Source organism: Setaria viridis, chromosome 5, assembly GCF_005286985.2.
Source record: "Setaria viridis chromosome 5, Setaria_viridis_v4.0, whole genome shotgun sequence".
Lineage (NCBI taxonomy): Eukaryota > Viridiplantae > Streptophyta > Magnoliopsida > Poales > Poaceae > Setaria > Setaria viridis.
In genome coordinates this window covers 26927003-26948508 of record NC_048267.2, presented here as the reverse complement: position 1 = coordinate 26948508, position 21506 = coordinate 26927003, and the positions used below count along the sequence as shown (strand labels likewise).

The following is a 21506-nucleotide window of genomic DNA, read 5'->3' as shown; positions in this document are numbered from 1 at the left end:
CGCACGCTGGCCCAGCTCGGCCCACTCGGCCTGCTCCTCCATCGCGTCAACGTCGCTCCGCTGACGCCAGCACCGCCGCCGGCCTCCCTCCCGCCGCCACTCCGGCGCCGCGCCGCCGCCCCAAACCGCCCCACTCCGCCACACCGCCGCTGACGCCACCAGATTCATTTCCCCCGCCAGGCTTAGCCCCCAAGCAAGCTCCTCCTCTTCTCCCCCGCCTCTACCCGACCACATCACGTGCGCCCTCACCCCCTCCCTGCCATCGCCGGCCGCCTCATCCCTGCCACCGCCATTAATGGCGTGGCAGGAGCTTCCCCTTGCTTCGCCGCCGAGCAACCGGCCGCCCTTATCCCCCTTCTGCGCCAGCGCCAGACCCATCACCCCCGGCCGGCCTCATCCGCAGCCATCACCGTTCCTTCCCTCTGGCCGCTGCCACGCTGACACCTTATCCCCGGCCGGCCTCATCCCTTTGCCACACTAACGCCATTTCCTTGGCCGCCAAGCAGCCCCGGCGACATGGCAGCCGACGAGCCCCTCCTCCGCGCCTGTAAAAGGGCACCCCCGACCCCTCCCCGGAGCACACACCCCGGCCGGCCGCGCCCAAGAACTCCCTCCGCGGCCGCGCTCCTCCACCCCGTCTCCCAGCCCCATAACCCCACTATGCTGTTCTCCACATCCTCCTCTTTCTCCCTGTGCTAGCCCCGTGGCCGGCGCGACCGGGAGCACCGTTCCGGCGAGCTCCCGGCGCCCCAGACGGCGGCGGGCACGGTGGCGCCGCCCGGCCGTCAGGCTGAGCCGGCACGCCGTTCGCCCTACCGTCTCCCTCCGTCGCCTTCCTCTCCCCGCCAGCTGGGCCCGGCCCCTAGCGTCGTTGCCTCGCCGTCAGCAAGCACCTCCCTCCCTCCCATGAGCGTGGTCCAGTGGACCATACGCTCAGCCCCGCGCCGGTCCACCAGCCCACGAAGCCGGTGCACGGAATAGTGAACCGGGTGACCCCATCCCTTGCGTCAGCCCATCTGGAATTGCTTGGTACATCCGTCAGTGTACACAAACTTCGACTTCAAGCCCGTCCACCTTCCTAAGAATTCCTCAAAAATACTACAAAATATTCCAAAATATAGTGCCTTACTTTTTCATCGTTCATCTCATTAGAGCCCTTTTCCATAATATCCTTCCCTTGCATAATAGAAAAATCCTTTAGAGTGCACCCAAAAATTCGCGTCTCGTCCATCTATGCTCCAAAAATCTTAGGAAAATTCCTAAAAATATCTTAGGGCCATCTAAACCTAGCCTTGCTTCCACATTTGCACCTCATATTAGTCCCTATACTAAGATCTTAGAGCTCAGCCTTATTAAGAAAGATGCCGCACTGCCTTCACTCGCTATCGTGCACTAACCCCTAGGTGCCGGACGGGTCAAAGTTGAGTGCGTCGTGCGGCCTCTCGCCACTTTACCCGCGTGGTTAACATCACTCAGCTGGGTGTTCCTCGCTACTCTATTATTGCTGCTGACCCCAATCGCTGCCACGCATTTGCTTGATCTTGCCCGACTGTGTCTACCGCAATGCGTGCTATCCCCTAGTGCCGGGACAGACCAATTGTCGCACAAGCTCTCAAGTATCGTTCCACAATCCCCTAGTGACCCCAACCCCTTAAGGATCTATCCGAGTCTCCGATCCACTCCTCATCGCACACGTTGTGTTGCCCAAGTTAAACCCCCAAGATCATCCCAACCTGGTCGTTATAATGCCCAACCAAAACCCTAATCTTTAACCCCATCTAGCCATAGTGCCGCCCATCCAAATCTCAAATTATCGTCCAAACCTAGTCGTCATGCTTGGAAATCTGTTCCTAATTTCTAAGAATTCTTTTGAAAACCCAACCAATCTATCCATTAATTATTTAGAAACTTATTTCTAAATAATTAATAAACCTTTCATCCTTCATTCGGGAATTCACCTTTAAATACCAGGTAATTCCCAAAATGTATGTCATCCTCCTTTGTTTTCATTTCTTAGGTATTGATTGATGTATTATTTTATCAATTATTATTTTATATGCCTATGCCAGTCGGCAAATGACCAGGCTCCACCCCGAAGCCGAGGATCCAAAAGGACGAGAAGTCAAGACCTTGGTCGACCTAAGAAACATTAAAGGAAGCGTTAATGAAGGAAAGTCCTAGCACCAACCTCCTTGATCATATTTTACCCTATGTTTTTAGGAATAATAAAATGTACTAAGATAATAACTTGACCTACATATTTGTAAGGTTATCGGATGTAACATCCTAAAAATCACCAACTTAAAATCACCCGTTAAAAATCATTTCAAAATCTTTTTACTGCTGAGCTCCCGGAATCCAAACTCTTCCCGGCGATTTCGCCGTCCCGGCACCCAAGCCGACATCCATCATTTTATCCGTGCCCGTAATTTTCGCCGCGTGCCGTCATCAAACCGCCGCGCGCGTGCTCCGACCGCGTGCCGCAATAGCCGCCGGTCTCCCCTTTTCTTTTCTCGTTTTCCCTCTCCCTTTTTCTTTTTCTTTTTCCTTCCTTTCTCCTTCTTCTTTCTTCCTCCTCCTTCCTTCTTCTCTCTCCTCCTCTTTCTTCTTCCTGGCACCCGGCACCACTCCTCCTGGCCGGCCCCAACGCCATTACTCCCGGCGTCCCACCCTTCCTGCCGCCATACCCCGACCGCCTACCTCCCTGGCCCCCGCACGCTCGGGCCCGCGCCGCCCGTCTCGGCCGCGTCGGCCACGCCGGCGCCCGGCCCCTCCCGGCCCCGCCGGCACGCCCTTATGTCGCCCGTCGCTGGCCACTACCTCCCTACTCCCGACCCCTACCTCCCCACCTCGGCACGCCACCGGTGTCGTGCTGCCGCGCCACTCCGCCGGCCATTGCCGGTCCCCTACCACCGGCGTCCTCCCCGCTGCCTATAAAAGCCGTCGGCCTTGCCTCGTCGTCCCACCGCCACTCCACCGAGCAGCCGCCCTCCTCCCTGCGCCCAGCCACTGCCGCCTCCAGTAACACCGCCGCCTGTGCGCCTCCACCCGAGCGCCGCCACCACCTTGACCACTGCCGGCCGCCCCTCCTCCGCCTACAAATCCTCACGGTAATGGGCAAAATGGAGCCCCCTCCCTTTCCTCCGCCGCCCCTTGGGTGCTTCCGTGTGGACTAGCCAGTCTTAGCTAAGGTGGGTAATGGCTTTGTTAGGATCCGCACTGGCACTAAGGTGATCGTGCTGCGGTACCCTACTTGTGGGAAAAGTGTACAACCTCTGCAGAGTTAAAACCTATCCGGGTAGCCGTGTCCACGACATTGGACGAGTTACGGCTTGGTCACATAACTAGCTTTTGGGGATGGATGGTTACAGGTATGTGTGTGTGTGTGTGTGTGTGTGTGTGTGTGTTGGATTTTGGAAGTGTCCGGCAGTTGTGCCGTGAGCTATGGCGGACGGGGAGTCCGATAGCGATAAAATTTGGATCCTTTGTGTAGGATCAACCCCGCTTGGTGTTTCGGTTACTAAAGAAAAGCTTTACAAAAATTCTTTTGAAAACAAGCCCGTGCATGTGTTGAAAATCTAGCTTTATTGCAAATGAACCCTAGCCTATCCTTGTTATAACTTGTGCATATACTTGTTTGTATCCCCCTCCGTGGATGGGGTTGGACTTGTTGAGTACGTTTGTACTCACCCTTGCTTCGTTGCTACAGAGGAAGACCCGGACTTCATCGCTGAGGACTTTGAGTAGAGGTTGTGTCCGCACCCAGCGCTGCCTGTGGTGTTGGTCTTTCCAAGATGCTTCTGCTGCTGTGTAGTCCCGAGTGTTGTCTTTTGTCAGTCGCTTGGTTAGCCGCTGTTGTTTATTTACTTCTTATCGCTGCGTGGCTTTCACGCCCACTCCCTCGGGAGTTGTACGGTAACTGAATTATCTGTCGAATAAATGTGTTATCAGCCTCCTGAGACTGATATTTGCATCACATTTAGTCTCTACTTATGTGGGGACGCTTCATCGGAGCAACCCACCTCCATTCCCTCTCTCGCCTTGACTTTAAGCCGTTTCTAGCCAGAAATCCCATTAACGACCCCGATCATGACTAGATCGATGACCGAGCATCATTTAGAAATAGAATTCTTTAGGACACAACCATTATGTGTTTTATGGAAAACCCTTGAAAGTGAGAGTTTAGTAATAAAATCAACCAACTAATTCTACCCATGAAGGACAGGATAAGGAAGTAAGGGGGTAGCTTCGGTAGAGGATCCTGTCCCAAAAGCTTACTTCGGTCGCATAAGAACCGCATGGGAAAGTCTTTCTAGTGAAATGTGCAACCATACGTGCCAAAAAGGTATAGCCTTCGGGAGTTCCTATTTATGTGAGGCCTTGGTTCACACCCCGCTAGCTGAACCTAGAAATCCATCCATGAGGCCACGATGGGCAACGGAGATGCTGGAGCAGGACCTTTGCAGAGTCCCAGGTCTGGTCGGTACGGGTTGATTAAGAGGGTCGGAGACCCTGAGGGCAGAGGCCCTGCTTACTTTGTGCACATTTTCCCGGATTGATATCCGCGTAGCGGATGATAGTCACCCTTTTTTAGACCCTAACATATCCGTGGATGGACCCAGGGAATACTGCCTAGAGATAGGCATGGGCGGGTATGGATCTCATACGTCAGTACCTGTGGAGGTACGCATGGGCGGGTATGGATCTCGTACGTCAGTACCTGCGGAGCTACGCATGGGCGGGTATGGATCTTATACGTCAGTACCTGCGGAGGTACGGGCTGATCAAACGTATGGGTAAACTGTACACCTCTGCATAGAGTCGTAATCTATCTTGATAGCCAAGACTCATGGTTACGAGCCCATATAGTTAAAGCTCTCGTCGATTAGCAATCATAACTTAGGGATGGTGAGAAAGAGCCAAGGCCCGATGAGAGTAAATTGAAATGAGGCGTAATCAAGCCCAGAAGGACCCTGATATCTTCTGATGCTCTTTAAAACCTAGGAACTGGTAGGGGAGGTGAAATTCCCCCTCCAAGACCAACTACATAATAAAAATGCCTTCTTCCTCTTCTATTTCCAAAATTCCACCTCACCTTGCATTAAATAAGTTTATTATCAAATCTCGTACCTTTCCCTTGATCTTCTCGGCATTTAATATAATTTTAACGCTAGGATTTGCTGAGTACCAACTATAAAAGTATTCAGGCTTGCTTTCATTTGTACAGGTATAGGTCTCCAGGTGTTTTAACCATCTTATTAGTGGATGGACACTTGCACTTCCCTTCGTTGCGCTAGGTAAATTTGATTTCTTATTAATTTATACGTCCTTTATTGCTTAAAATATTGAACTGTGTTGATGACTGTATTAGCTTACTGATACAGGGACGAATACAGGTAATTAGCAAGATCTTCAAGGAAAGGTGCCGTTGAGGGCACGTACAAAGGATAGCCGGCTAACGTCTATTTGTATCCAGGTCAGCTGAATTAGCCTATGTGGCGGTCATTAATTGAAGAAAGAGAGGGTTGCCGGCATCTCGTTCATCTACGACTCGCGCTCGTGCTCCAACGCAAGTCACCTACTCCCAGGCCGCGTTGTAGGAGTTGCTGCGGCTCGCCGATGGCGGCGTGGATCCGGTGCGCGCGCAAGGGGATCTGGTGCCGACGTACCTCTCACACGAGGTCCTCCGCAGCAAGTGCCCGGCGCCGGAAGATGTCGAGGTCGAAGAGTTGGACGAAGTTGATGGCGGCAGCAAGCGTAGCAAGCTGTCGTCTCCATAGCCGCACATGGAGAATCTTCCAATTCCTCTTCCCTGGAGAAACTCGTCGTCGATCTCCAGCCGCCTCCTCACCAAACTCGCCTCCGCTTGCTTCGAGAAGGCCACGCTGCAGGTCTTCGCCGTCGACACGAAAGGGAATCGGGGCGGCCTGCTAGATATCAACCTCGCGCGGGCGTGTGCGGTGTTGAGTGCGGGTGAGCAAGCTCTCGTCATCGTTGCTGAGTCGGTCTTGCTGTGCGCGGGCGAGGAAGAAGATGATGGGGGAGTGGAATCACGGCACGGTGCTAGCACCGGCATGGAAGCCGCCTCGTCGCCTCCACTGTTGCAGCCGAAGCCCCTCTCAAACTTGCCCACGTTCACGAGCTGTGTGCTCAATGCTCTGTGCAAGGATTTGAATTGTGTGTTGTCCCTGACAAATTGACAATGTGACCGCGCGGTTACGACTTCTCATGACGATGATGGCCGCATACCGCCGCTCGATTGATGAATTTCTCTGGCTTTTGGTTTGAAACTCCGATTGTGTTGGTCGATTTGATGGGGTGCTCAATGTGTTCGTGGAAATGCCCGTGAGGGAGTTGGCTCGTGTTATCATGAGTACTCTTTTGATTACTACATGCATTCGTGTTGTAGACTGTGAGCAGAGCAATGATTTGATCAGAGATCCAGAGGAGAAAGGAAAGATAGAATTGATCAGAGATTCACGCAACTTATTTGAATATATCATTCATTCTCCCATTCGAGCACCAAAATGATTACAAAGATCAAATGTATACTTGATTGATATTTCTATGAATGAAGGAAATAGCTTGCAGACAACTAAATAGACGACTCACTGTACAAGCTGTCTTTTGAGCTGTCTGTGTATCACATGGCATAGCTCGTAGACAGTTGTTGTCTAAACTGTTATACACGTATCCTGAGTCGTTGACAGCTCTATGCCATGTGCCGAGCCAAGTCACTGACTCACTGTAGCGATGGTTTGTGTCAGTGAAATTGAACAAGGAAGAGTAGAGCAGAGATTTTGGTCGCCTGTGGACATCGGCGTGCTTTGATTGTGCCCTTGTGCGAGCTCGGTCCGAGCGCTTATGGCTGCTGCAGCAGAGAGAAATCAGCAGAGCGAAATTTATTATTTTTTTTCAGCTTAGGAAGAAGGGTAGCGGGAGCATTTCCATCTAGGCAAAATACCAAAACTTGAAGGACCTAGCCGGAAATCGTAGAGACCACAATTGACAGGTTGCAGTTCTGCGCACTCATCCTGCGGGAGAGTTAGGGAGGGAGACTGCAACTGATCTGCCTCGGAAGTCGCGCGCCGCCGCCAGTGGCGGCGCCGCCGGAAAATGGTGTCACGGACGCTTTTCAAGGCGGTCGGAGATCTGCCGCGCCGTTCTCGCCTTGTCTGGAGGACAATCGAGGTTACAGAGGCGGGCAGAGCCGGGCAGGCCGAGAGGGCCCTCGACCTGTTCGAGGCAATGCCCGTCAAGAACCAGGTGGCCTGGAACGCGGCTCTGGCCGCGCTCGTCGATGCAGGACGCACCGACTGGGCGCTCTCCTTCTTCCAGGAGATGCCCAGGAGGAACGCCACCTCGTACACCACCATGATCGGGGCCCTCTCCCGCGCCGGTGGAGCTGCTGCTACTGCCAGGGCGCGGGCTCTCTTCGAGGAGCTCCCGCTTGATCAGCACAACGTCTTCACCTGGACGGCCATGGTGTCGTGCCACGTCCGGAATGGCGAGCCTGATAGGGCGGTGGAGCTCTTCGTGGCTCTCTACAGCGAGTTCTTTGCGCGCGGGATGCTGCCCAACGCGCACACTTTCAGCTCGCTGCTCAAGGCCTGTGTGGGTATCCGGTCGCTGGCCATGGCGTTGCAGCTCCATGCTGTCATCGTCAAGCTGCTGGACGAGGGGAGCAGACATTGTTTCGTGTGGAATGCGTTGATTGATGTGCACGCGAAGCTGGGCGCACTATCAGATGCAGAGAAGGTGTTCTACAGGATGCGGTATAGGGACATCTGCTCTTGGAACATCATGATGGATGGATACTCCCGGCATAAGCTCATCGACAGGGCTCTTGAACTCTTCAGAATGACAAGGAAAAAGGATGCCTTCACATGGAACATAATAATATCCTGCTTGGGGGAGAACCGCCTTGGAGAAGGCGCGCTCTGCCTCTTCATTGATCTGGTCAGATTGGATGGCCACTGCAGTGGCAATGCCAAGCTGAGCGCGTCAATATACACGACAGTTCTGCACGTGTGCTCAGTGCTGGCGCTGCTTGTGTTTGGGAGGCAAGTCCATGCACGCACTGTCAAGGACGGGATTGGTCAGAGCAACATCTCCGTCAGCAATTCTCTGCTCAGCATGTACAGCAGCTGCGGCGCGATGAATGATCTAGAGCAGGTGTTTGAAGAAATGATGGTCAGGGACATCATATCATGGAACTCTGTGATACAGGGGCTTGGCCAGAATGGCCTTGGGAGGCAAGCCCTGGCGGTTGCAGACCGTGCACTGGAACTCAAGATGTACAACAGCAACACTTTCATCGCCATCCTGACATCCTGCAGCCACGCAGGGCTAGTCACCGAGGGGCTGGGCTACTTTGACAGCATGACTGAGAAACACGGGGTGGAACCAACTCTTGACCACTACATCAGTGTCATCGATCTCCTCGGCCGTGCAGGGAGGCTTGAAGAGGCGTACGACCTGCTCCGAAAGATGCCGTTCGCACCAAATGCTGTGGCGTGGCGCACTCTTCTGCATTCTTGTCTAGCCCACAAGAACAGTGTCATGGGGAGCATTGCCGCACAGGAGCTGAGAGCGCTGCAGCCTGACTGCGGCGGGGGGAACTATGAGAGACTGGTACAGGGCTGTGGATCCAGTAGCACATCTGATGAAACACTGGATGGAAACGAGAAGAGTGCTGATCACGCGCCAGGGTGTAGCTGGCTCACCTGAGTTTCTGAACATCCAAGGTCCGTGCAGTTCATGCCTGAACAAAGCCACATCAGTATTCAGTAACTTCAGCTATGGCCTGCCAAGACTCAGCAAGGCATGCAAAGGGGCTGTACGATCCGTGCTGAATAGTCTGAACTCATGACCTGAGTCCGAAAACATCAAGTTCACCATGACCTGGATCATGAATGGAATCCGACAACATCAAGAGATATGCCAGAAGTTCGGAAACAATATTCTGGTAATCTACCATGGTGACTCAATGCAGAATAAGATGAACTTGAAAGCTGAAAATGGAACACCTGGAAGCTGGAGCACCTATGCCTATGGGGATATAACTTGAGGCTTGGACTGCCATGATGAGTGAACAAACATTTATCGAACATGCCTGAACAAAACTGCATCAGTAACTTGAGCCTTGGCCTGCGAAGAATCTGCAGCAAGCTTGCTACTTGCAATCTGCCAGTAGAAGGCTAGAAACAGTAATTCTGGCTATCTGCCATGGTGAGTGAATGCAGAACGAGATGAACTGTTGAAACTTGAAACATCACCATCAACATCCTCTGCCTCAAAAAGCCGTCATAGACGTCGGTTGCACCTAGGCGTTATTTTGCTAAGGGTGGCTTGGGGTTTGATCTATGTATGAATTCAGCACACACCAGAGATAAAAGGAAGACGAGCTATGGTCATAGAGCTCATGGATGCATGATGATACCAAGTTAATTCTTTTAATGTGCCAAGTTTTACTATGTAACATCGAATTACACCTAACAATTGAAAAAAAGCATAATTGCCCAGGAACGCCTAGGCGACTAGTATGTACACATTGTGGACTTCTATTGTACTCCCTCCGTCCTAAATTACTATTCATTTTAGCTTCTCTAGGTATATAGCTTTACATGCGCACCTAGATATATAGTATATTTAGATACGTAGCAAAAATTACGTATCTAAAAAAGTCAAAATAAATTATAATTTGGGACGGAGTATACGTACTCTCGTTTGCTTGGAGACCTGGCAAAGCTGCCTGGCTCAGGCAGCAACCTCAACCTCAGGCGCACGATTTCATCAGCCTAGGGTGGAGATTGCTGCCCGGCGCTGCAGCTGCCTGCCAGGCTGCAACCAAACAGCCGGATTTGCCAACGGGGAAAACACGGCTTCATTTTGATTTATTTTCTTCATTTTTTAGACCATACATAAAATGGGCTGCCTGAAGGAATGAACGGGCGTAAAGCTGTATAGAATAAATTGCTACTCCTTTGTCCTGATAGTTATTGTTCCTATATGTGAATTTCGTTAAAATGGATGGCGTCGTGGCATAAGAACAATTAACTTTGATTTTTTTCTAATTAATGTTTTTAATGATTTATTTGCAAATATTCTCTCTGTTTTCTTTATCTCTTTTCTTTAAAAACCCTTTGACCAGCATTTTTATGACACAAACTTGATCTCATTAGATTCTGATTCAAAACTTTCTTATTGCTATAGTTTTGTATTACACAAATAAAAAATGGAGTGATTATTTGCCAATGCCTTGTGCGCCCGTATAATTTCAGTTGTATAGTACAATTACAATCCAACATAATTAGGATATTGTAAAACCGCTTTTTGAAACAAATATAAATATAAGATTCAGCATATTTTCGAACTAATGTTAAAACACATTTATAATCAAAGTTCAACTGCACACGTGTAATGAAAGGCATATCCTAACTCCTAAGCACAAGTAAGCTGAACAAGAGTACTGTGCCAGTAGGTGTAAAGATATGATTATTATACCAAGGATATACCTACAACAAATAGAAATGAGGCAGCGGCCAATAATCCACTACAACTGTGAATCAGCCACAATGTTAAGATGCTGGCATCAAATAATCGTATCTAGAAACATTTTATCGCAGCAACTTGCATTAACTAAGGCAGCTTTCTGACATTTTCTTTCCACTACAGTTGTTCTATTTGACGACATCACTTCATCAACTACAAAAGGGAAAAGGCTAGAGTTTAATTACAAAGCAACACAATGGGGGAAAAACAAAAGAAAAAAAATGAAGACTACTTTCCCGACCATTCTTGTCATTATACAGTCGACTGGCTGCAAGCAGTCAGGACCAGCAGCGAGATGTTGACAACCCCTCCCATTGAAGCATAATGATCTATAAAGCTATACAAGAAACTCATCTATCCGGAAAATCTTTGCAGCAGAACACTGTTGTTCTGCTGACCAAAACCACATGACGGCATGGGTAAAGGATCAGCAAGCTCGAAGCATCTGCATTCATCAAAATGTTATCAGTTGTAGGGTTTATGTACTACTAAAAGCACTCATCGCATAGATATCCTGACAAAGGATGGATTCACTCTACCGTCGAATTGGCATTTCTGTCTCTCAAAGACAAAGTGAGGGCTTCAAGAAAAGCTATTGCAGTTTCAGCATCATTTTCTAAAACCTCCGCAGCCCTTGCTGCTTCCTCAGCTTGCGCCATTGCTACTTCCGCCTCAGCAACTGCCTTGGCAGCAAAGGCAGCTGCCTCTTCCTTAGTCATGCCTTTCAGCTTCTCCAGTTCAGCATCCACTTGAGGCTTAGTTAGCTGCTTAGTATCATTTTCTCCAGTCATCTCTTCAGCAGAGTACACCTTGGTGCTTATTCCACCCAAGGAAGGTGAACTTGGTGCAATTCTGTACTTTTGGTTTACCTACAATCATGATTAAAAAAGAATCCAGCTTGAAGTCTGGACACCTTTTATTCTTAAAAAGCACCCCCCCCCCCATTAGAGAGAGAGAGAGAGAGAGAGAGAGAGAGAGAGAGACCTTCATCAATTTTCCAGAATTAACCAATGCCTTCAATTTGGTAGACAGCAGCCGCGGAAAATCAGCAGGTGGCCAGTATTGCTCCTAAATATATAGACAATTTAAATTAAAACCATGCGCAAAAGAAAAAATAGAAAAGGATTATCCCCGTTTGCAAAAAATCAGCAGAGATGCTTCATATTATTATAAAGTGGATGAGACAAACAGCACTACAGACTAGTCAGGAAAAAAAAATTACTAGCAAGACAACTGACATACAGTTAAACAAAACACAATGTAAAACAAGCAAACACATTATAAAAAATATTATCCACTAACCTCAATATAGACAGCAATGGCTGCCTTATTAGACCCAGAAGGCTCCTTAAGCTTCTTTATAGCTTCTAATATGAGGTCATCAAGCCTGAACAATGACATACATAAAAATTCAGATTAGATGACCAAGCATCAAGAAAGCTCTATGCTGAATAATTGAGGAGTTGGACAATAATGGTTTAAGTAAAATGAACTGAAAAATGTGGATTCCAACTGCTGAATAGATATGTTCTCTCAGTTAAAATAAAAAAAATAGCGATATGCATATACAATTATGTACTAATAAACATGTAAAACAAAAGTACCAACATTCATGGCAAGACAACTAGAAGTCTAAAACTATTTAGGAATTGAGCATTGGGAGGAGCACAGCATGTCCCGAACTCAGGGGATGTTTGTGTGCCAACTTTATATTCCAAATCACAACAGTTTTCTTTCTTTCCTTTTTTTTCCGAATCGAGGCACATCCCCCATTTCCATTTCATAGAAAAAAAAACGGAAATACCAGTTGTTTGATACAGTGACGGGAGAGAAATGGAAAGAGATAGATGCCTAACTGATTCGCTAGACAGGCTAACAACGCATGGTAGAGTCCCAGGATCCCAGGGTCTTACAGTCTTTTACAACCACTTTTCCTAGTTGCTCACACAGGCTACTGCTTATTCTCTACAAAAGCAAGCACCACCACTCTCTTTCTCCAGACTCGACAACTGAGGACTATGACTCCTTTTTTGTTGACTAACAGAAAGGGTGTGCTCCCAAGTCCGGACGTATGGAATACACCATAGGAACAAATTATGACACTACCCGAACATCTCAATAGAGCAGATCATAGAGGGGGCAAAGAATATTAAACATAGAAAGCGCGCCCAACTTTTATAACAAGAGATTGGTCAGGTCAACATTTATTAATCTGTTTTCTGTGTGGGTATGATTTAACAACTGTGTACATAGCCCACCATTGCCGTGCTGACCACAATTAACATCTGCATGTGCAGAGTTTCCTGTTTTTTATTATGATGACCATATAATTGTATAGTTCACTTTAGGTGAATAACCATTTATTTCTGTTTTCCTAAAAAATGTAGCAATAGCAGTAAATGTAAACTTTTAGTAAGTATAACTAAACCAGCGACAAGGTCAAACTGAGCATCAAAGGAAATGTATGAACAATTATAGATATGACAAAATAGGCGTGTATTTGATTTGCTGCAAGATCACTTTTTTACATGTTTCTTTTACGTTTGTCCTTTAGGCTGTCTCCAACAGTTAAGCCAGGTTACTAGCTCTTAGCATGATGTGGCATTTCCATATCACCAAAAAAAGCTCATCCACCCATTGGTTTGATCTTCTGCACACATCTCGGAGTTTCTGTGGGACCACGCGTAAACAATTTTTTATTCCAATCTATCCCGCAATCTCATCTTTCTCCTCGGCCATCGCCAGTTTGTTCACACACGGAGGTGCCCATCGTTGCCGGCTTTCACTCCGCTTGCTGTAGCACCGATGCCCACCGTACCAGCAGGCCGGCCTCCATGGCCGTGTTGATGACGCATGTGGCTTCGAGGTGGTTCGGCTGCAGGCTCCATGGTGGAGCAGCTAGCGGAGAGCAGACACGTGATCAGATCTGAGCAGCTACCCCACCGCCCTGCAGCCATGGGCCGCCCATGGCACGCACCCCTCTGCCACAAGCCACCCGTAACGCCACGACCTCGCCGTTGCCCACTTGTCCTTTAGGCCAGCGAAGCGAGAGTAAGAGGGAAGGAAGGATCAGTGGGGGCTCATGTTTTGATGTGTTGGGCCCAGATGTGTTTCTGGGCGCGCGATTGAGCCTATCTCTTAATCCCACGCTAATGTTAAGTTTTTCTTCCTTTCTCTCTCTTCCACGGCAGCAGCAATTCAACATCAGCCAACTCTGAAGTAGCTGGCATGCCTCTGTTGGAGGCCTTAAGGGAAGTCCTAATGGCATGACTAGGATGGTTTCTATAGCATCAATTAGTGTGCCATGTAAGCAAAATGATGGTGTGGCAATACAGTTAAAGAGGAGAGAGAAAAAAACCATTTCTCATGCAAGAAACCAGGTCAGCTCGGGAACCAAAGAAGGGAGGAGGGGATAGGAAGAGGAAAGGAGAGACAAGGCAGGGGATTGGATGAGAATTTTTTATCCATATGGAATATTGTCTCTATATGACATGGCAGGTATGGAAACTACCACCTGGTGTACCTGGTTGGGATTGTCCTAATGCACTTTAAAGTTTCAAAATTAGTGTAAAATACAACGACAAACAAATCCCTAGACTAGTTGTCACAAAGACAGTTCAGTACCCTACTATAGTATAAAAAGAATTTTCATGATGGTCAACTTCTGAATTTTAATGCCTAACCAGGCCTGAACGACTATAGAAGCCGAACTCCAATCAATTATTATTAATGGTTTCTAGCTAGTAGAACTCCCACGTATCCGCAAAACATATTCACCAAAAAGAAACCCAATGAACTGAACATGTAGGTTACTTGTAAAGTGTAATATAAGAAACAGCTTTGATAAAACATATGCATCAAATATACTAACCTAGCAACTGATTTTTCTGAACTCTCCTCAACTGCCAAGGGCTCCACAGCCATTGCTAATGGTTCTGCATCGATGACTGCATCATGAACATTGCCCAAACCATTCGCATCAACATCCATTGGCTCAGCAGTGAGCTTAGGCACCACACGCCTGCCTTTCTTCAACGCCATTCTCGCCTTCTCCCTAGACCCATAACCTCCAGCAACCACGCTCAAGTTGCGCCACTTGTCCTGCACAATCAGACATACCAAAGATTGGTCAGTACTTGTTGATGCCCAGAGACATTAAAAAGAAAGTTGGAGACTCAATACAGATGGCGTACGACAAAACAGATTACAAAACAAATCCTACTCTCGGGGAACAAGATCTCTACATGGAAATGGCCTCCCAAGCAAAACCACCAAGACCTAACATGGTGAACTAGATCCCTACTTGGAATGAAACAAAGGGGTGTGGTGATAGCTTTCGGGGCATCATAATGGAAAGAAATTCTAATCATCTGATCATCCTAGTTCCAGATCACTCTCGCCAGTCTGACCAAAATAGTAACAAGGTTGTGTCAATCCCTAGCACAACCGCCTAAAATCCCGATCTAAAATCAAACCAAGCAACACGCCCCGCTCGACGGACCGTCCAAAGCCACAATTTAGTTTAGCCCAAAAAGGACCCGAGATTTCTTTCCTATTCCCCACTGGCCGATAGCCAGAAAACCCCGCCGCCGCAAATTCGCGAAACCGCCCACCCTCCCTCCCCGGCGATCCGAGCGTCACCTTGAGGTCAACATTGGAGCGGAGGCGCAGGAGCGTGCTGAAGTCCGGGTCCCTGAGGATGGTGCGCCACTTGCCGGGCCCGTGCTTGGCGACGCCGGCCTTGAGCGCGGCCTCCTCCTCCGGCGTCCAGCGCTGCTTCGGCGCCCCCATCGCGGGACGGGGAAGAAGAAACCGAAATCAAGAGAATCCCCCGCCCGAGGATCCAACCCGCCTCAGGCGGTGCGTTACTGATCGGGGGAGCGGGCGGGTTCGATTTCGATCCGGGCCCGGAATTCCGCCGATCTGGCGCGGGCGCGTCGGGGGGCGATCGGAGCGAGGGGAATTCGAGGAGGAGCGGCGGGGGGGCGAGGGTTCTAGGGCAGCGCGACGGCACGGGATGAGGACGAGGAAGCCATTAGGCTTTGTTGGGGCGGTGGAGGAGGTTATGAACGGAAGAGGATTAATTGGCAGAGGGGTGGGGCTTCGGCGTGGCGTTGGAAGGAAGCCTCTTCTCTGTCCTCAGCTTCACCCCCAGTCCCCACCCTCTCTCTCTCTCTCTGCTCAGATGTAAATCGTCGGGAGGAGGTGGTGGGCCGGGCCCACTGACAGTGTGGGCTCCTCGTTGGTTCGTGCAGGCTTGTGGGACCCACTGGGCCCATTTTCTTTTTTCACCCTGTGCCGTGTGCGTGTGCCGTTCCCATTTTCGTGTTTTGGAGGGTCGGGTCAGGAATGCCGAGATAAGTTTTGGGTCCATTGACGGAAACGCGATGCAATTAGCGAGACCTAATCCGTGGACAACTTGGTTGTTCCGTGTTTGGCCAATTTCGACATCCCTAGCACGGTACGTCTCTAAGACCTTGTTTAGTTCTCAAATTGGAAGTGGCAAAGTTTGCATTTTACCATAAATGCGCAACTGTAGTATTTTGTCTGTATTTGTGAATTATTGTCCAAACATTGACTAATTAGGCTCAAAAGATTCGTCTCACAAAGTACAACAAAACTGTACAATTAGTTTTTGATTTCGTCTACATTTAGTACTCCATGTATATACCGCAAGTTTGATGTGATGGAAAATCTTCTTTTTGCATAGTGTTAAAATTGGGAAAAAGGAGGGAACTAAACAACGCCTAATTGTGATTGATAGCGTCGTACCAGAAGAAATGCTGTGTGTCAAATCCATGTACAATGCTTTGCTACTGAAACCATGAAAAAAAGTCAGGCCATCGAATTGCATCACCCAGCAAATGTTTCTTCCCACCATTTGATAGTGGATGGAAATATAGGATCGTACATCCTGGCAGCAACCAAATCTACTGAAAAGGTAGCAACCAATCCGTGTATGCTCATTGCTCAATGCCATTGCTTGACCCAGTGGCCGATTTTGGTCCACAGCTACCTCTATTTACTTGATCTCCACCCCCCCCCCCCCCCCCCCCCCTATCCTTCCATTGAATCATAGCCAACCTTTGTTGCCACACTGTCATACTACGCGCCAGTAAAACGTTCCAGCTCCTTATCCCTCGCAGAAAATAGAAAATAAAACAGAAAAAAGAGGAATCTTACATCTTATCTTCCATGCGCCTCTCATTGTGGCTCACCTTGGCGCCTCGGGTGAGAGATGGCACAGGTGAGCGAGCTTTGGCATGGCAGTACGCCGTGCCCATTTTTGTAGGTCATGTTGGAGCTCTGTTGTTTTTTGCTCTTTTGTGATAGCTTGAAAGTTCACATGTACCATGGTTAAAGCATTCTCTTTGGATAAATACTTCAATAACAGAGGTTCAGTATTTTTTTTCCCTTTCTAGTATTCAGTTGAGGGGGTTTTCTTTTTCATCTGAGTATGTGGAATGGAGCACCGAAATTGTCATTAAAGAAGTAGAGCTTCAACAAGGACTCAAGGAGAATGGATCATAAACTGCAACGCAAAACAGAAGTAGAACAGATGCTACGTTATTCACGAAATACAAATAGAGTAACTCCCAATCCAATCCCAGGACCCAGGAAGAGCAACATCACTCGTATCAATCATCGGCCCTGGGGGTACCTGCCAGCAGGAAGGCCTTGAAGGTCACCTTGCGCACCAGCGACGCCCCTCCCCACTCTTCCTCCAGCTGCTTCACCACGCGCTCCCCCAACAGGTCCACGCCCTGCTGCTTCGCCGTCGTCACCGCCGACCACGAACTCAGCATGCCTATCAGGCCCTCGAACGACATCTCCTGCTCCATGTCGAGGCTTGCCGGCTCACCTTCCCTACCGAGGCCGATGTCGACGAAGGGGAACGGCAGGTCCCGGTATCCATCAGTGCAACACCTGGTGTTACCACGCATACGCAGCATGGATGATGGATCATGCATCTGATCAAGAATTTTTTCCATCCCTTGCAAAGCATGCAGTGGTCAGTGACTCAGTGCTCCGAGTGGTTTACCGAGCTCGGGGGTCCCAGTAAGGAAGGGTGGTGTTGAAGAAGCGCGTCATCATGTCCTCCACGGGGCTGATGCGGTAGTTGTAGCCCCAGACGGCGATCACCCCGCCGGGCCTCCGCAGGACTCGGTGGGCGACGTCATAGAACGCCGGGAGGTCGAACCAGTGCGCAGCCTCAGCCACCGTGATGAGGTCAACACTGCCCTCACCACCGAGCGTCGCGACGAGGTCCTCCCCTGGTGTGGCATCTGGGGTGTGGAGGTACCGGACCTTCGGGTGTGGTGCAGCATGTAGGAGCTGGTCCTCGCTCACATCCGTGGCCAGCACACTGTCGTAGTGCTCGGCGACCTGCACGGCACTCAATCCATGTCAGTATGTATGAACACGCTCTGGTGGAGAGCAGGGAGTTGAGATGCTTACACCGATGGCTGCTTGGCCATTGCCGGTGCCGACATCCCAGGCAAGGCAGTGGTGAGCTGTGAGTGCCGCAAGCTTGGTAAAAAGATCCTTCGGGTAGGCTGGCCGCGCTGCAGCATACACAGCAGCCTGCTTGGAGAACAGCCCAGCCATCCAGTCCGGTCCCCAGTGGAACAGACCTCTGTCTAACCTCAGTTCATCTGGCTGTTGCATGTGCAGATCTTTTAGATCTGAAATGGGGTACCAGAGCTGGTGAAGGTACTGACTGTTGGCCCAAAATGATCTTTTTCATTAACCACACATAGATAGCAGTTTGGGGGTACATATAGAGAGATAAGGTAGGGGTAGGTAGCAGGGGTAATTTAGGAATAAGTAGCTACTGATAGATAAGGTGCACATGCACCACCAACTACACCCAACACACACATGACTTATGCTATTACTGACGTGAACAAGATAGCAACCACAGCACGTGTCCCATTAACTACACAACCAATTGTCTAGGAATGATAGACTATGTTGTGTGTTGAATTGACGACTTTGCTGACCTCATTCTGCTTGTCACACTCAGTTTCTTGCTTCTTAAGTCTAAGTCTACTCAGTATGAACTAATTTCATACCTCCAAGTGTTATCGTTGAATATTATGCCTTACAATTATGAAAAAGCAATCCCTAATCAAACACTTTCGAAATCAGATAAGGTAGGAAAGAAGAGTTCTATTCAAAAAGGGTGAAAAGTCACGATGGAGACTTACAGTTAGGTAAGCACACTGGGTGGCATTAGCTGACTGACAAGCTGTTTACATGGGAGGGCAAACCTTTGAGCATAATGCCTCTACCATCCTCCAGAAGCATCTGCAAATGCTTCTAATGCTGCATACATGTTCTCGTAATGCCTACAGAAATCAAGCTTCATCATAATCCTATGAAGATGACAGATCATTCCTGCATTGTTTTTCATCCATGTGTAGGAATTGGTAAGATAATAAGTCCAAAGGATGATACTGCACAGTGTATGGGGTAAGCATTGCCCCTGAATTTGCAGCAGTTACGATATAGCTAGATACTGCGAGATTCACCAAGAAAGCCATGAACAGCCACCAGCATCCTCCAGAATGGTCTGCCACTGCCCCAGACATGTTCTCACCATGTCTTCAGAAACCAAGTTCCCTCACCATTACAGTAGCAATCATGGCAAGACCATTTCATCTCCACCCTAATGGAGATAAGATCATTCCAATGACCATTCCCTTATCAACTTTTCATCCATGTGTTGCGGTTGGTAAGATAACACTTGGTCCCCAGGATGTCACCACAAAGTGAATGGTGTGAGCTTATAATGCCCCTGAATTTGCAGCTGCAACCAAAAGAACTGTATATCAACACAGGTTTAAATAATTGTTACAAGAAATAGCAAGACACGATTCCTCTATAACCTATAAGCAGGACACATACCAAAAATGTGAAATTGAGCAAAAAAAAAAAGAGGACTTAGGAAGATATAGTCTCACCAGTCAAATTGAATACCAATTGCGCAAAAGTTCAATGGCTTATGGAAGCAGCTAAATACTGCTCAGCAGTCACCAATGTTTGAACAATACTCGCAAGAAAATTGCTGAAACGTACCGAAGGAATGCCATGCACAGACTAAAGAGTGCCCAGAGTCTTGCTACGGCAAATGGTAACATACAAATAGAAGATAGTTTGCAACATCTGAGAACCTATGTAATAAAAAAATGCATTTATTTGATCTTTGTCCATCTCAAGAAGATGGCATTGACTTGGCCATGCAGAAGTGTAACACAAGTCAAAATCAGGGTTCATAGAATTCCAACAACACAATAGTACAGCTTTAAATGCTGCAGTTTATACCACATGCAGCAATCAAAAACACCTGGGCGGATGTAACCGATACATAAGCCCAACTCATTAAACTAATCTGATGCCTCTTTAATAGCTCCTGGTTCTTTTCTGCTTTCCAGTGCTGATATCCTCTTATTTAGGGCTTCATAATGCTTTTCAGAAGCTTCCTTAATATCCTCCACCTGGAAGTAAGCGCATCAAACCTTAGCCACTAGTCAAACATAAAGCAAACTTGAAATAGTCCATTTCAAAATGTTACGTTGAACTACTAGTCCCACAAGCCAAATCAGACACAAATGATTAATTTATCATGAGACTGCAATAGCTCGAACCAGCAACCATGGCTACACCATAACAGAATTTAACTCCACAAAACCAATAATATATAGTTATTTTACAAATTTATATAGAGGCCCCAGCCAAAGTTAGAGCTAAAGTAAGTTCAGGTGCAACTACTGTTTCTGAAACCATAGGTGCTCAGTTACATGAATCCTCTAGTGGGTCTAACTATTGTTGATAAATAGCACGCCAGAATTAAGTTGGTAAACCAACTTATGAAATGTACCAGGGCATAAATAACACAGAAGAAGCTCAATTAACCTTATTAGCAAGTGCAATGGGCAGATTAAGATCCACAGTGCATAGTCAGCATGATATTATGCTAATACTATCATGGTATCACCGACATGATGACTGCCAATGCCTTTCACCAATACTGCCTGTAAGGATTCATAGTTTGACCACAAATATCTGACCCAACAACAAGGTATAATTAGATACATGTGTATAATGTATGGAGTAGCTACATCATAATAGAAGGTCGTAATATGATTCATGTTACATAACACTGATCTTTAATTCAGACAGTCTCTTAATGGATCGTGGCAAACTCTGGATACAGTTACAACCGCGAACAAACTCTGGATACGAGACTGAAATGATATCTAACTTAGTCAGTCACCATTATAACAATTTCGTTGTATAGCAACCTTTTTCAGTAACCTCAAATTAATTTGTTCGCAAGCATAGATCAGAGCGAGCAGCTCCAGCTTCTAGAATAAACACGTACAAGGAATCAATCGCAAATTCACAACCTGCATTTCCCTCGACCAGGCCGTGGTTCCGCCTCAATTCCAGGAACCAAACAGTGTGGCCTTTCGGTCAACAGATACACAAACAGAATGGAGAAAGGCTTGACCACCTAATCGGTAATTTACGCCGGGACACAATGGTCGGAACCAGATCACGGTATGTGGGCATTGGGCAGGAAACCAGAGGCGCCTAATTTATCGAGAAGGCTCGAGTGCGCAAGATGGGGTGGAACGGGTGATTAACCAGATTAGCCCGGAGATACGGGTAGGGACAAAGTGGCTAGATAGATGCGTGGGGATGGCGGGCTCACCTGCCGGGCGATGGTGGCGCGAGCGAGGAGGTGGTCCTTGTAGAGGAGGAAGAACCCCGCTGCCGACGCCGTCGCCGCGCCGGCAGCGAACGACGACAGCCGCACCCGCCAGAGGTACCCCATCCCTCCCTTTTCGCCGCCGCTTTGCTCGCCGGAGACGAAGACGAACAGAGACAGGGAAGTCTCAATGAATGGACTCGTATAAAGAGGACACTCAGTGGGCCTCCAAACA

The 21506-nt window shown here is 48.3% G+C and overlaps 4 protein-coding genes and 1 non-coding gene across 6 annotated transcripts; 2 read left to right on the top strand and 3 right to left on the bottom strand.

Annotated features, from left to right (window-relative positions):
- The first annotated feature begins 140 nt into the window (after positions 1–140).
- LOC117855011 (uncharacterized) lies at positions 141–6290 on the top strand. The gene is made up of 4 exons (XR_011898154.1): positions 141–1971; positions 2070–5297; positions 5385–5396; positions 5477–6290. It is a non-coding gene; the product is annotated as an uncharacterized protein (transcript).
- An 826-nt stretch (positions 6291–7116) lies between these two features.
- Positions 7117–8730, top strand: LOC140220055 (pentatricopeptide repeat-containing protein At2g13600-like). The gene has a single exon (XM_072293985.1). The coding sequence runs from the start codon at positions 7117–7119 to the stop codon at positions 8728–8730; it is 1614 nt and encodes a 537-aa protein (XP_072150086.1).
- Positions 8731–10533: 1803 nt separating this feature from the next.
- Positions 10534–15706, bottom strand: LOC117858340 (single myb histone 1). 2 transcript variants are annotated; one of them, XR_004640950.2, is made up of 7 exons: positions 15196–15706; positions 14426–14655; positions 11857–11941; positions 11539–11622; positions 11094–11423; positions 10796–10999; positions 10534–10707 (listed from the first exon to the last, which is right to left on the bottom strand). XR_004640950.2 is itself a non-coding variant. In XM_034741394.2 (6 exons), the coding sequence occupies exons 1-6, from the start codon at positions 15343–15345 to the stop codon at positions 10982–10984; spliced, it is 897 nt and encodes a 298-aa protein (XP_034597285.1). In that variant the 5' UTR covers positions 15346–15706; the 3' UTR covers positions 10534–10981. The 2 variants fall into 2 exon arrangements, 1 of the variants encoding a protein (XP_034597285.1); XM_034741394.2 differs by having other exon boundaries at positions 10534–10999.
- A 1304-nt stretch (positions 15707–17010) lies between these two features.
- On the bottom strand, positions 17011–19482 carry LOC117857639 (uncharacterized). The gene is made up of 4 exons (XM_034740417.2): positions 18013–19482; positions 17597–17940; positions 17216–17481; positions 17011–17086 (listed from the first exon to the last, which is right to left on the bottom strand). Exons 1-4 carry the CDS (start codon positions 18220–18222, stop codon positions 17055–17057), a joined length of 852 nt encoding a protein of 283 aa, XP_034596308.1. The 5' UTR covers positions 18223–19482; the 3' UTR covers positions 17011–17054.
- A 253-nt stretch (positions 19483–19735) lies between these two features.
- On the bottom strand, positions 19736–21466 carry LOC117857640 (uncharacterized). Its single transcript, XM_034740419.2, has 2 exons — positions 21275–21466; positions 19736–20054 (listed from the first exon to the last, which is right to left on the bottom strand). Exons 1-2 carry the CDS (start codon positions 21395–21397, stop codon positions 19944–19946), a joined length of 234 nt encoding a protein of 77 aa, XP_034596310.1. The 5' UTR covers positions 21398–21466; the 3' UTR covers positions 19736–19943.
- Between the last annotated feature and the right edge of the window lie 40 nt (positions 21467–21506).